Source organism: Haematobia irritans, chromosome 3 (assembly GCF_050003625.1).
Source record: "Haematobia irritans isolate KBUSLIRL chromosome 3, ASM5000362v1, whole genome shotgun sequence".
Classification (NCBI taxonomy): domain Eukaryota; kingdom Metazoa; phylum Arthropoda; class Insecta; order Diptera; family Muscidae; genus Haematobia; species Haematobia irritans.
In genome coordinates, this window is record NC_134399.1 from 201,822,326 (window position 1) to 201,836,996 (window position 14,671).

General features: G+C 38.2%; 1 protein-coding gene across 1 annotated transcript in view; it reads right to left on the reverse strand.

Moving 5' to 3' along the window:
• Positions 1-14,671, reverse strand: part of LOC142231614 (uncharacterized) — a 32,558-nt gene extending 17,887 nt beyond the window's left edge. Inside the window, exons 1-10 of the mRNA XM_075302240.1 lie at positions 14,357-14,671; positions 14,183-14,232; positions 10,287-10,482; positions 8,068-8,247; positions 7,132-8,011; positions 6,323-6,457; positions 6,032-6,243; positions 1,202-1,273; positions 800-1,128; positions 548-728 (exon numbers count right to left, since the gene is read on the reverse strand). Coding sequence (XP_075158355.1) covers positions 548-728; positions 800-1,128; positions 1,202-1,273; positions 6,032-6,243; positions 6,323-6,457; positions 7,132-8,011; positions 8,068-8,247; positions 10,287-10,482; positions 14,183-14,232; positions 14,357-14,395 — 2,274 coding nt within the window. The 5' untranslated portion in view covers positions 14,396-14,671. The remainder of the gene's footprint in view (positions 1-547; positions 729-799; positions 1,129-1,201; positions 1,274-6,031; positions 6,244-6,322; positions 6,458-7,131; positions 8,012-8,067; positions 8,248-10,286; positions 10,483-14,182; positions 14,233-14,356) is intronic.

A 14,671-nucleotide genomic window follows, 5' to 3' on the forward strand; every position in this document is an offset into this window, starting at 1 on the left:
CCGATTTACACGCGTTTTCCCTTGACCAAATTTTGACCGTATCACCATTTAGTCGCAGTGTATCTTGATCTGGAAATGGATGAAATCACAAAAATCTGTTGCAACAACCAATCATTGGCACTACCTGGCATCTTTTGGCCCATCGAACGTGTACATTTTCAGCTGACCTCTTTGGAAAGTAAAACCGATTGTTTACAAACTGCTCAATTTGGAGTGGTTTCTCATCGGACAAATCAAATTCGGTAACTTGTCATTTTCATGCAAGTGAAGCATCTTCTTGGCTCCTTCAAGTCTAACTTTTTCGGGCATTGATCAGCTCTTGCACTTTGTGGAACTTTAATGGCTTTAGCCCAAACTCACTTTTCAATATGTGTTGCATCCATTCTAGTGATATGTTCAGCTTACGAGCAAGTTTTCTAACAATGCGCAGTGGATTTCGATCAAATCTGACCTTAATGTTTAGGAACCCGAAGTTGGTTGCAATACATGTCAGCCACACTTAATTTCTGTAAGGTGGTATTGTTTTATTTAGTCAAAAAATACTTACAATTTGTGATGTTGCCAACTTGAAACAGAATTTAAATTCTTTCCAACCCAATTTCTCCTCCAAACGATCCGATAAATTTTCCATAATCAATATATAAGTGGGTATATCTAAAATTAATTGTTCTAGATTTTGATTGATAGTACTACGTTTGCTCAAAAAATCCATTTCACAATATGTTGTCCTAAAAACATTTTAAAATAAACAAAAATTTATATTAATTTTTATTAAATTTCTTCGAAAAAACGAACTTACTTTTTATCTCTTATAACCTCCAGAGCTGCCGATATACGACCATAAATATCTCTCATCTTACGAACCTCATACATGTACAGCACAAATTTCAAATCATTTTCGGCACTCATCAAACGCTGTTTATCCGAAGGATTCTCATACAGTGTTAAACCTATTGGAGGTCCTCTACGTGGTCTTGGCGATAACGGTGGCTGACTGAATAGCGTTGTAACTGTGGCATCATCCATGGGATTATTGGCGGTTATGAAGGTATTATTTTGTATTTGCATAGCAACAGCATCATCGGTTGCATATTTCATAGATAAATCTAAATGTGAGCATTTTAAGTCCTAAAAGAAACATTGGAAGATAATCGATTTAATTCGAAACTATAGAAAAACAGTTTTTATTGTGTATACATACTTTGCACATTTTCTCTAAAGAATTTTTGATTTCCTCTATCACACTAGTTAAAATCAATAAAGTTTTTTCAATCTGAAATTATTAGAGAATGTAAATTTAAAATGTAAATTTTTAAGTAATTTGTTTTAGTGGAGTATTCAAGTTGAAGGCCCCGCCCTATGCCTACTAACTAAGAAAATCTACTATGGACTCTGGTTACTCAAGACATTTTGCTCTGGGTGGTATTGATTTACGATTTACGGTGCGAAAAAATATCAGGAAAGACCCAGACCTCCGAGATCGCCACTACGCTCGTGTCTGTAAAATTACGGAAAGAATTCTAGGACAGCTGCACTAATGGACTTTATTTTGATCTTGGGTGCGGAAAAATGGCAGGATGTGCCCAGACTATCTCTGCCCTCCACTGCCTTGGTGACTGGCTTAATACTATAATGCTCTAAAGTCAGATACCCAATTATTTTCCTTTCATGACTCTTAAATTTACTTTTGTAATTGTGTAAAGTATCTCAGAAAATTTTCTCTAGTCTCTGGTTAGCCAAAACATTTTGCTCTGGATGTGAAAAAATATTAGGGAAGCTTTCGGGCCCATCTGCGTACATTCCTGTTACCTCAGAAAATTCGCTCTGGACTCTGGTTAACCAAGTCTTTTTGCTAAGGATTCGAAGAAACTGTAAGAGAGATCCCTGACAATCAGGTCCGTCACTGGTTTGAGCCTATATAGCTCTAAAATAAGACACCCAACCAACATAATTTAATGGCACAAAAATTTACTCTGGACTCTAATTTACAGGCCCTGAATGTGAAAAAATGTTAGGAAGGTTCCCCTCTACGAACGTCCCTTGCGTAAACCTATAATTCTCAATAGAGTTATAATCTGGTGGCCATATATTTAACAACGGAATAACCGAGAAAGTTCAAGCACAAACGAGTACAACTGAAAAGTTGTCAGGGTCCAGGCTCTCAGGGTGCCCTCTACGAACCTATAAAGTTCAAACTCAAAAAAATCTACTCTGGACTCTAGTTAGCCAAGACATTTTGCTCTGGGTGCAAAGTAATGGCTCAAGGCCCCCTCCGCGTACTTCCCTGATTTAAATTTAAGCCTAAAGTTACAGAATTTTTCTTTTGTTATTGCTTGAAATACCTCCGAAAATGTACTCTGCATTCTGGTTCGCCAAGACATTTTGCCTTTAGTACGGAAAATGTCTGGAAATGCCCATGAACCCGAACTTTAGTTAGGACGATTGTTGATGTTTTGCAACAAAACTAAGGCTCGGATAAGAGACCGATAAGTCTTGGGACATTGTAATATCTTGTCACTTGCTGTTGAGTGTTCATCATCCTGATCGCACTTCGGGATTAATTTTTTAAACCCTCTGAGGAATTCGTTACTGTACGAATTGGCCTTCAAACGTCCGATAAAGCCATCACAAGTTGTCCGAAAGTGTCTCTGCTAAATCGTGGCCCATTCTCGGGAAAGTCTTGGGACATTATAATATCTTGCCACTTGCTGTTGACTGTTCATCATCCTGATCGCACTTCGGGATTAATTTTTTAAACCCTCTGAGGAATTCGTTACTGTACGAATTGGCCTTCAAACGTCCGATAAAGCCATCACAAGTTGTCTGAAAGTGTCTCTGCTAAATCGTGGCCCATTCTCGGGAAAGTACCGTATTTTAATGATCGACACTTTGGTATTTTATTTAATTTTGTTTATTGCCATCCTTACTCTCTAACATGCCCAGGTGAAAAGTTCCATCGGATTGAGTTCAATAGATTTTTGTGCCTTTTTGGTCCTTGCTTCAGTTGGGAAGTATATAAGGTCATAAGGCATCTCGGCATGCATATTAAAGCAAGTTGAAGGAAGGCACATACATTTTATAGATCTAAACAATTAAACAGATGGATCCAAAATGGTCTAAGGCACAAGCAGTGGGATTTATTGCGAAGAGTTGGGAATTAAAGGGTCATATAAGATGGACAGAGAAGTTCATCACTGTGGTATCACAATGGACTGAATAGTCTAAGTGAGCCTGATACATCGGGCTGCCACATAACCTAACCTAACCTAACCTAACCTAAGATGGACAGCAACATTTTCAGACAGACAGGTATTTGTCATTGCAAAAGCTAGGAAACTCCTGTTGATGAGGCCGACTGTTCAGCTTCTTCATCGACAGTCATGCAGCAATAAAGGCCTTTAAAGGCACTAGCAGTGGTATTTACTGCGAAGAGTTTGGAATTATAGGTTCATATAAGATGGACAGCGGATGCCGCTAATTGCAAAAACTACGGAACTCCTATTGATGTTGGGCCTATATTCAGAAGCGATATCAGCTTCTTCATCGACAGTCAGGGAGCAATAAAGGCCTTGGAAAATCTAACCATAACGTCCAAACCTAGAGAAGGCGCACGCGGCGCGCATAACATCATTACGGATGTTTTTCCTTCCCAATCTTCGTATCTTAACAGAGCCAATGTCGAATATAATGCTTTATGGAAAGGACGTTGGGAATAACACACTTGGAAACATATGGGAAGTATTTAGAGAGTTATATAAGATGGAAAACAATGAAGCATTTTTCAGGCGGAGGTACTTGGCATTGTAAAAGCTGCAGAATTTCTATTAATGTTGGAATTTCTATTAATATTCGGAGGCGAATTCAGCTTTTCCATCGACAGTCAGGCAGCAATAAAGGTAATGGTTAGGTTAGGTTATGTGGCAGCCCGATGTATCAGGCTCACTTAGACTATTCAGTCCATTATGATACCACAGTGGTGAACTTCTCTCTTATCACTGAGTGCTGCCCGATTCCATGTCAACCTCAATGACAAGGGACCTCCTTTTTATAGCCGAGTGCGAACGGCGTTCCACATTCCAGTGAAACCACTTAGAGAAGCTTTGAAACCCTCAGAAATCTCACCAGCATAACTGAGGTGGGATAATCCACCGCTGAAAAACTTTTTGGTGTTCGGTCGTAGCAGGAATCGAACCCACGACCTTGTGTATGCAAGGCGGGCATGCTAACCATTGCACCACGGTGGTAATGCGAACATGCAAAGCTAGTCAGCCATGGTCGTAGAGACCTTAGAACTCTCGCTAATAATATTACTCGGTGCTGGACATTATGGAATAATAGGTAATGACGAGCAGATGTGCTGGCTATAGAAGTCGTGGATACATCGTTGCGGACGTTTTTCTTTCGTTATTTTTGAATATTTTCCAGCGGAAATATTTGCCATTGCAAAAGCGGTGGAACTCCTATTGATAGGACCTATATTCAGAAGCAAAATCAGCTTTTTCATAAACAGTCAGGCGGATATAAAAGCCTGAGATAATGCGAACATAACGTCGAAGGTAGTCAGCCACTGTCATATAGAGCTTAGAGATCTCATAGAACAGCATAATATTATTCAGTGATGGATACCTAGACATGATGCAATAATAAAGGGTAATACGGTCAAAATTTGGTCAATATAAACTTGACGTATTTCTTTCAATTTTGCATTTAACCTGAACACCCCTCATTTTGAAGGTGTGTGTGTGTAGAATGTTGCTCCTATTTTGATTTTGGAATTCACTCTTCAGTTGTCAACATGCCGTGAAAGCAAGAAGAGCAGCGTGTCAAAATTTTGCTCGCGCATCGCGAAAATCCGAGCTACTCGCACGCAAAGCTGGCAAAATCGCTAAAAGTTGCCAAATCAACCGTTACAAATGTAATTAAAGTGTTTGGGGAACGTTTGTCGACAGCCAGGAAGTCTGGATCGGGGGGAAATCGAAAACCGGAAGCCGCTGAGACGACAAAGAGAATTGCCGGTAATTTCAAGCGAAACCCTAACCTCTCTCTCCGAGATGCCGCAAATAAGCTGGGTGTATCGTCTACAACCGTGCATCGAGCCAAAAAAACGAGCCGGACTATCGACTTACAAGAAGGTAGTGACTCCAAATCGCGATGATAAACAAAATACGACGGCCAAAACGCGATCCCGGAGGCTGTACACGACGATGCTGACGAAGTTTGACTGCGTGTTTTGAATAAACGTCTGCTGCCTTTCCTGAAGAAACACGGTTGTTCCGTACTGTTTTGCCGGATTTGGCATCTTGCCATTACGGTAAAAAGGCCATGGAGTGGTACGCCGCCAACAACGTGCAGGTGGTTCCCAAGGACAAGAACCCTCCCAACACGCCAGAGCTCCGCCCAATTGAGAAATACTGGGCTATTGTCAAGCGGAACTTAAGAAGACCAAAAAAACTGCTAAGGACGAGCAGCAGTTCAAGGCAAACTGGCTTTCTGCGGCGAAGAAGGTGGACAAGGTGGCTGTACAAAATCTGATGACAGGTGTCAAGCGTGAGGCCCGGCAATTCGGATTTGGAAAAGCGAAAGCCTAACTGAATATTTTCCTGAATTTTATATTAATTGAACTTGAAAAAAAAAAATTAATTTGATTTTTTAAATAAACGATTTCACCGATTTACACGCGTTTTCCCTTGACCAAATTTTGAGCGTATCACCCTTTAGGTAATGGCTACTAGGTTCCTTGTTTTTTTCAGGATATTACTGATGTACGGGAATACTAAAGAAAGTACAAAATTTTAAACATTATCGATACTGGTTCCCGACGAGAAAAAGCTAGTACTCTGCCCGCCTGACGTACAGATGGTCATGGGTTCTAATCCAGTTCGGTATAACATTATCTATGCGCTTTTTCAAATCCATGACGCATGTCCTAGCTGACCAGCATTTTCGTTTGTGGAATGTATCAAATGACGAGTTGTTTTTCGTCACGGTATTCGTATTTAGCCAGAAAATTGGGGGGGAAATTTGAACTTACCTCAGGTACTAAGTAATTTGCTAATTCATCTTTTTCCTCGGGCGTTAAACTTAGAAATACATTCAAAATATTTCGCAGTAATTGATGTAATTGTGACATGAATATGGGTATACGAGTGCGGACATATTTGATGATCTCATTCTTTTGGTAACGTGCAATATCGGCGGCATCCTTAATAAATATATTGCAAAATTGTAAAATTTTGGCACATCCTAGCAGAAAAAAAACACACACACACACACACAAAATTTCATTAGCTTTTGCTGACAGCAGTCCAAAAACGATCCTTACCTATAGAGCATTCTCTTAAACTATCCTTAAATGTGGCATAAAGTAAGGCGGGTTCATGTGATATTGTGACTGGATTAATGGTTTGTATGACACGATTCAGGATACTATGTAAATCCATGATGATATTAACAACAACTGGAGATGAAAAAAAAAAAGAAAATATTGTTACGAATGTGATATTTCTTGATTTAAGTTTATTTAAATTAGTTTACGTTAATTTAAATTTCAAATTGTAACGATAAAATTACGTCATAACTTGTTAGAGTCATTTCTTTATTTTCTAGTACTTTCTTAAACATCTTTTGTGTTTCCAATCGTTCATTGTAAAAGTAACGCCTTTTGTTTTATGCCTGCACGACATCTACCTAATCTAGTAGAATGCACTAGATTATTAGCATAAGCCTAAAAGTATGTGTGCCATATCACCTGTAAAGTAACGCCGATAGAATATTCCAGATGGCTGTAGGCAATGAAGATAACCAGTTGAATATGTGGTGTTAGATAAATTGTACAAGATAGTTCTAGATGGTTGTAGGCCAGACTATCCAGAATTTTCGAAATCGTCAAATCACGGTATATAAGCCCCTGGCGGAGGGAGCAGTCAAGTCAGTCGTAAGCTAAAGTTTATACAGTACACATCGTAGAGCAAATAAGTGAAGCCATCAGTTAAACTAATAAATTGTAGATTAACGTTATTGAAAAGAACTGTCTTTTTAATTATCGGGTAATTAAATACGCCTCAATATAAAAACGTAACAATATCATCAATTAATTTAAACCTTTGGGACCCCTTAGTTTGGTCAACTTACATTGCTTCAGCTTTGTCATTTTCAAATATTTCCTTGCCGGTTCAGCCAATTTCATTAGCGATGGTTGAGCTTCGGCAAAATTTATCAGCTTCTCACAAACATCCTCGTTCATATCAGGCATCAAAGACTCCGTATAGAGCCAATGTAATATGGGTGTCAATAGGAAAGCTGGCAAGTCATACAATACACCAACCGGGGTCAATGGAGATGAAGGAGGTGTATCCATAGAACTGGGAAATGGGCTGGGACTCCTTGCCCGAAAGGGGGAGAGTGGAGGTCTTCGTGTATTACAACTGGTCGAACTACAAACCTCCGTTGTCGATTGTTGCAACATTACATCCTGACAAAAATTGAAAATATTTTTTGCTTGAGGCTGATGATTATGGGTCTCTAGATGGGAATCTGAATGGGATGTGGGTGGAAATCGACGCATTCCACTACCTCCCTCAACGTTGAGTAAATTTTGACTACTGCCCCCGTTTTGATGGGGTTTCGTGGAAAGGCAATTGAAAGAGGAAGATAAATGTTGATGATGTTGTTGCTGTTCCCTGCCCGATGTTACTCCTCCTCCTCCCACTCCACTATGCAGCATGGCATATTCCATGGGTGGTTGTAAATATACAGGTGATAAATTTAGACGGGGTAAAGATTTTTGATGATGATCCTCTAGTTTTGTTTGAGTACCGCTTGTGTGGGGTAGTGTAACGGAAATTTTAATTGGATTTGGGGAATTTGGAACACTAGCATTTTCCTTAGCTTTAACCATAAGATTATCTTGTTGGCGATTTAAAGCTTGAGGTATTGATATAGTGCTAGCATGATGCACACACATGCTACAGTCAAATCCGTTTAGACGTAATATAGCAGCATGAACATGATACTGCAATTGAGGAAAATTAAATATTGATGATTTCGATAGTAATTCACAGCACTTACTTCATATCCATCTGAACTTTTTATAATGACATCACTAAAATACGAATCACTGAGAGCTTCAGCAAATGAGAATTGTTTCTCTTGACCTGCAGCTTGGCCCTCCTTCAAACGTTTGCATTCCAAAGCATACCAGCTTTCACAGTATAAAATTAAAGTATCCGAGGGAGCTAAAGTTGTAGTCTAAAAAATAAGAAATAAAATATTGTTTAGTAAATAAAGATACTATAAATATAGAGATCACGAATCAAACAAAACAATGTGTCATTGTTTTCCTCGGATTTATTATCAAAATAAATAAAGCATAGAAAAAAATTCTTTGAATTTGGATAAGTTTTATTTTTTGAAAGGAAATAAAGAATTTCCGATATTTCAAATGCAGATAGCAGTTTGTTGAGCATCCGAATCGTACCATAAAGGAAGAACTTTTGGAATATTTTGGACAGTAGATTATTACACTGAAAGACAAACATGTCCCGTACCAAAGTTGTTGTCTTTATACTAATGATTGATGGTATTGAGCCAAAGAAGCGGAGAATTCAATTAAAGATACATGTAAGACACAATTCTCTTCTAAATGTCAGTATCGCGTACTTGATACTACAGTCAAAAAAAATTTACTTGGATCCAAAGATTTTGGCCTTCCCTTAAGGATTTTTGAATTGATTCCGAGCCAAAGATGCAGCTTCTGCGCAATAAAGAGATCTTTGTGGGGACCTCTCGGGCTTTAAATCTAAGATCAAAAAAATTAACATTAGTATACAAATCTCAATCATCAAATTTTCGTTATAACAGGTTGGCTGATAAGTCCCCGGTCTAACAAAGAAAAACACATTTTTTTGTCAAAATTCGTTTTTATTAATTAACATAGTTCCCTTCAAGAGCGATACAACGACCTTCCAATTTTGTGATACTATTTTGGTAGTACTCCTTCGGTTTTGCCTCAAAATAGGCCTCAGTTTCGGCGACCTCTTCATTGCAGCCAAATTTTTTCCCTGCGAGCACCCTTTTGACGTCTGAGAACAGGAAAAGTCGCTGGGGGATCTGGAGAATACGGTGGGTGGGGAAGCAATTCGAAGCCCAATTCATGAATTTTTGCCATCGTTTTCAATGACTGTGCCACAAGTTTGGTGTTGTTTTGGTGGAACAAAACTTTTTTCTTCTTCATATGGGACCGTTTTGCTGCGATTTCGACCTTCAAACGCTCCAAAAACGCCATATAATAGTCACTGGTGATGGTTTTTCCCTTCTCAAGATAATCGATAAAAATTATTCCATGCTCAACCCAAAAAACAGAGACGATTACTTTGCCAGCGGACTTTTGAGTCTTTCCACGCTTCGGAGACGGTTCACCGGTCGCTGTCCACTCAGCCGACTGTCGATTGGACTCAGGAGTGTAGTGATGGAGCTATGTTTCATCCATTGTCACATATCGACGGAAAAACTCGGGTGTATTACGAGTTAACAGCTGCAAACACCGCTCAGAATCATCAACACGTTGTTGTTTTTGGTCAAATGTGAGCTCGCGCGGCACCCATTTTGCACAGAGCTTCCGCATATCCAAATATTGATGAATGATATGACCAACACGTTCCTTTGATATCTTTAAGGTCTCTGCTATCTCGATCAACTTCATTTTACGGTCATTCAAAATCATTTTGTGGATTTTTTTGATGTTTTCGTCGGTATCCACTTCTTTCGGGCGTCCACTGCGTTCACCGTCTTCCGTACTCATTTCACCACGCTTGAATTTTGCATACCAATCAATTATTGTTGATTTCCCTGGGGCAGAGTCCGGAAACTCATTATCAAGCCAAGTTTTTGCTTCCACCGTATTTTTTCCCTTCAGAAAACAGTATTTTACGATTCCTTTTCCTTTTTTTCAATTTTTTCACAATAACAAAAGTTGCTTCACAAAAGACGCTCTATCTCACAAACTAATTGACTTACTGACGTCAAATTTTGACACGAATCATTTGAAGGTTGGGACTATATAAAAATAATATGCATTTAATACTAGCGACGCCATCTATGTGTCAGACCGGGGACTTATCAGCCAATCTGTTATTGTTGTGATCTATTAATAAAGCTATGTTTGTGAACCGTTATAATAATTCTGGTACACGTCCATAGTTCGAGAATCGATAAATTTCATACTAACATTGAAAATGATATCTTCTTAACTTACTTACATATTAAAACAAAAATTAAATCGCACTTACATTGAATTCAATACTGTGACCGGCAAAAGCACCAAATATTAAACGGGGATTATTTTCATTGACCTCAAATGTTTCACAGCTAAAGAGTACACTGGCCGAATCACAGCAACTGCCACAATCTTTGCCTTCTGGCAAAGGGCTAACCAAGTCATTGTACCACGTTATATCGCTGGTATCATCCAAACGGAATTTTATGCTGCAAAAGAAATGCATAAAAGGAATTAAAATCCAAATACAACAAAAAGCAAAAAAAAAACAAGTATATACGGCCGTAAGTTCGGCCAGGCCGAAGCTTATGTACCCTCCATCATGGATTGCGTAGAAACTTCTTCTAAACACTGCCATCCACAATCGAATTACTTAAGTTGCGATAACGCTTGCCGATGGCATGGTATCTTAAAACCTCCTAACACCATCTTCTAAATTGTATGTAAGTCCATACGTGGTATATATTAAATCAAAAAAGATCGATCCAATACGTATATAATTCAGTTTGACGAAGTAGACATAAAATTTTGACAAAATTTTCTACAGAAATAAAATTTTAACAAAATTTTCTATAGAAATTAAATTTTCACAAAATTTTCTATAGAAATAAAAATTTTGACAAAATATTCTATAGAAAGAAAATTTTGCCAAAAATTTCTACAGAAATAAAATTTTAACAAAATTTTCTATAGAAATAAACTTTTGACAAAATTTTCTATAGAAATAAAATCTTGGTAGATTATTTGTGGCTCGAGTGGCAACCATGATTATGAACCGAATAAAATTTGAACAAATTTTTCTATAGAAATAAAATTTTGAAAATGATGAACATTTCATTATGAACCGAATAAAATTTTAACAAAATTTTCTCTAGAAATAAAATTTTGACAAAATTTTCTATAGAAATAAAATTTTGAAAACATTTTCTATAGAAATAAAAATTTGGTAGATTATTTTTGGCTCTAGTGGCAACCATGATTATGAACCGATATGGACCAATTTTTGTGTGATTGGACCAATTTTGGTATGGTTGTTAGCGACCATATACTAACATCACGTTCCTAATTTGAACCGGATCGGATGAATTTTGCTCTTCCAAGAGGCTCAGGAGGTCAAATCTGGAGAACGTTTTATATGGGGGCTATATATAATTATGAACCGATGTGGACCAATTTTTGCATGGTTGTTAGAGACCATATACCAACATCATGTACCAAATTTCAGCCGGATCGGATGAAATTTGCTTCTCTTTGAGGCTCCGCAAGCCAAATCTGGGGATCGGTTTATATGGGGGTTATATATAATTATGGACCGATGTGGACCAATTTTTGTATGATTGTTAGAGACCATATACCAACACCATGTACCAAATTTCAGCCGGATCGGATGAAATATGCTTCTCTTAGAGGCTCCACAAGCCAAATCTGGGGATCGGTTTATATGGGGGCTATATATAATTAAGGACTGATATGGACCAATTTTTGCATGGTTGTTAGAGACCATATACCAACATCATGTACCAAATTTCGGCCGGATCGGATGAAATTTTCTTCTCTTTGAGGCTCCGCAAGCCAAATCTGGGGATCGGTTTATATGGGGGCTATATATAATTATGGACCTATGTGGATCAATTTTTGCATGGTTGTTAGAGACCATATACCAACACCATGTACCAAATTTCAGCCGGATCGGATGAAATTTGCTTCTATTTTAGGCTCCGCAAGCCAAATCTGGGGATCGGTTTATATGGGGGCTATATATAATTATGGACCGATGTGGACCAATTTTTTCATGGTTATTAGAGACCATATACCAACACCATGTACCAAATTTCAGCCTAATCGGATGAAATTTGCTTCTGTTTTAGGCTCCGCAAGCCAAATCTGGGGATCGGTTTATTTGGGGGCTATATATAATTATGGACCGATGTGGACCAATTTTTGCATGGTTATTAGAGACCATATACCAACACCATGTACCCAATTTCAGCCGGATCGGATGAACCATGCTTCTGTTAGAGGCTCCACAAGCCAAATCTGAGGGTCCCTTTATATGGGGGCTATACGTAAAAGTGGACCGATATGGCCCATTTTCAATACCATCCGACCTACATCGATAGCAACCACTTGTGCCAAGTTTCAAGTCGATAGCTTGTTTCGTTCGGCAGTTAGCGTGATTTCTACAGACGGACGGACGGACATGCTTAGATCGACTCAGAATTTCACCACGACCCAGAATATATATATTTTATGGGGTCTTAGAGCAATATTTCGATGTGTTACAAACGGAATGACAAAGTTAATATACCCCCATCCTATGATGGAGGGTATAACAACAAGTAAGGAAAGTCTAAAGTCGGGCGGGGCCGACTATATTATACCCTGCACCACTTTGTAGATCTAAATTTTCGATACCATATCAAATCCGTCAAATGTGTTGGGGGCTATATATAAAGGTTTGTCCCAACTAAATACATTTAAATATCACTCGATCTGGACAGAATTTGATAGACTTCTACAAAATATATAGACTCAAAATTTAAGTCGGCTAATGCACTAAGGTGGAACACAATGTTAGTAAAAAAAATATGGGAAACGTTTAAACTTCGCAAAAGTTTATTTATGATTTATCGCTCGATATATATGTATTAGAAGTTTAGGAAAATTAGAGCCAGTGGCGATTTTACAAGGAAAATATTGGTATTTTGACCATTTTTCTCGAAATCAGAAAAACATATATATGGGAGCTATATCTAAATCTGAACCGATTTCAACCAAATTTGGCACGCATAGCAACAATGCTAATTCTACTCCCTGTGCAAAATTTCAACTAAATCGGAGTTAAAAATTGGCCTCTGTGGTCATATGAGTGAAAATCGGGCGAAAGCTATATATGGGAGCTATATCTAAATCTGAACCGCTTTAAACCAAATTTGGCACGCATAGCAACAATGCTAATTCTACGACCTGTGCAAAATTTCAACTAAATCGGAGTTAAAAATTGGCCTCTGTGGTCATATGAGTGTAAATCGGGCGAAAGCTATATATGGGAGCTATATCTAAATCTGAACCGATTTCAACCAAATTTGGCACGCATAGCTACAATGCTAATTCTACTCCCTGTGCAAAATTTCAACTAAATGGGACCAAAAAATTGGCCTCTGTGGTCATATGAGTGTAATTCGGTCGAAAGCTATATATGGGAGATATATCTAAATCGGAACCGATTTCAACCAAATGTGGCACGCATAGCTACAATGCTAATTCTACTCCCTGTGCAAAATTTCAACCAAATTGGGCAAAAACTCTGGCTTCTGGGACCGTATTAGTCCATATCGGGCGAAAGATATATATGGGAGCTATATCTAAATCTGAACCGATTTCAATAATTTTCGGCACACTTGACTATAGTACTAATTGTTCTTCTTGTGCAAAATTTTAAGTAAATTAGGGTAAACCTCTGGCTTCTGGGGCCATATAAGTCCATATCGGGCGAAATATATATATATGGGAGCTATATCTAAATCTGAACCGATTTCTTCCAAAATCAATAGGGATATATTCTGAGCCAAAACACATACTTGTGCCAAATTTGAAGTCGATTGGACTAAAACTGCGACCTAGACTTTGATTACAAAAATGTGTTCACGGACAGACGGACATCGCTATATCGACTTAAGAGCCCATCCTGAGCATTTTTGCCAAAGACACCATGTGTCTATCTCGTCTCCTTCTGGGTGTTGCAAACATATGCACTAACTTATAATACCCTGTTCCACAGTGTGGAGCAGGGTATAAAAAGAGTCAAGGCGAATGACCATTGATTTTTTGGCAAACATCCTTTTGAATATTCCTCCAGCCTCCCACGCCCTTTGGACCGATGGATAAATCATTTCGGCCTATACTTACCCTTCCAAACCGGATATTTCTTTTTTGCCTTCAAACGTACAGGAAACAATCTGAAAAACAAAACGAAATCAAATGAATATATCTCAAAAGTTATTTGTTTTGCCACCAGTTGTCCCTACATTCTCCTTCTTTATGGGCAAAAGTAGGATGCAGGGACCCCATTCATGAACTCACCTCCCATGTACCGTGAAAGGTATGTTCAACAGCTGCCATATTTCTACTGCTGCTGCTGCCACCGCTACGGTTGATTTTTCAGCATAAATAATAAATAGAGTGGGCGAGATACATAAAGCGTCTATGAGGGAAACGGTCAATGGGGATTTCGTTAGTACTCGCATGAATTTTTTTGATCCACAATTTTATAAGAAATTTTTTGGCATTTCTATTTAACTATTTTTATGGAAATAAGATAAATACATTTAAATATCTATTAAAAACTCTTTAATATTTCCGAATTTCTTTTGATTTGCATTAACTTGAAAAAGGATT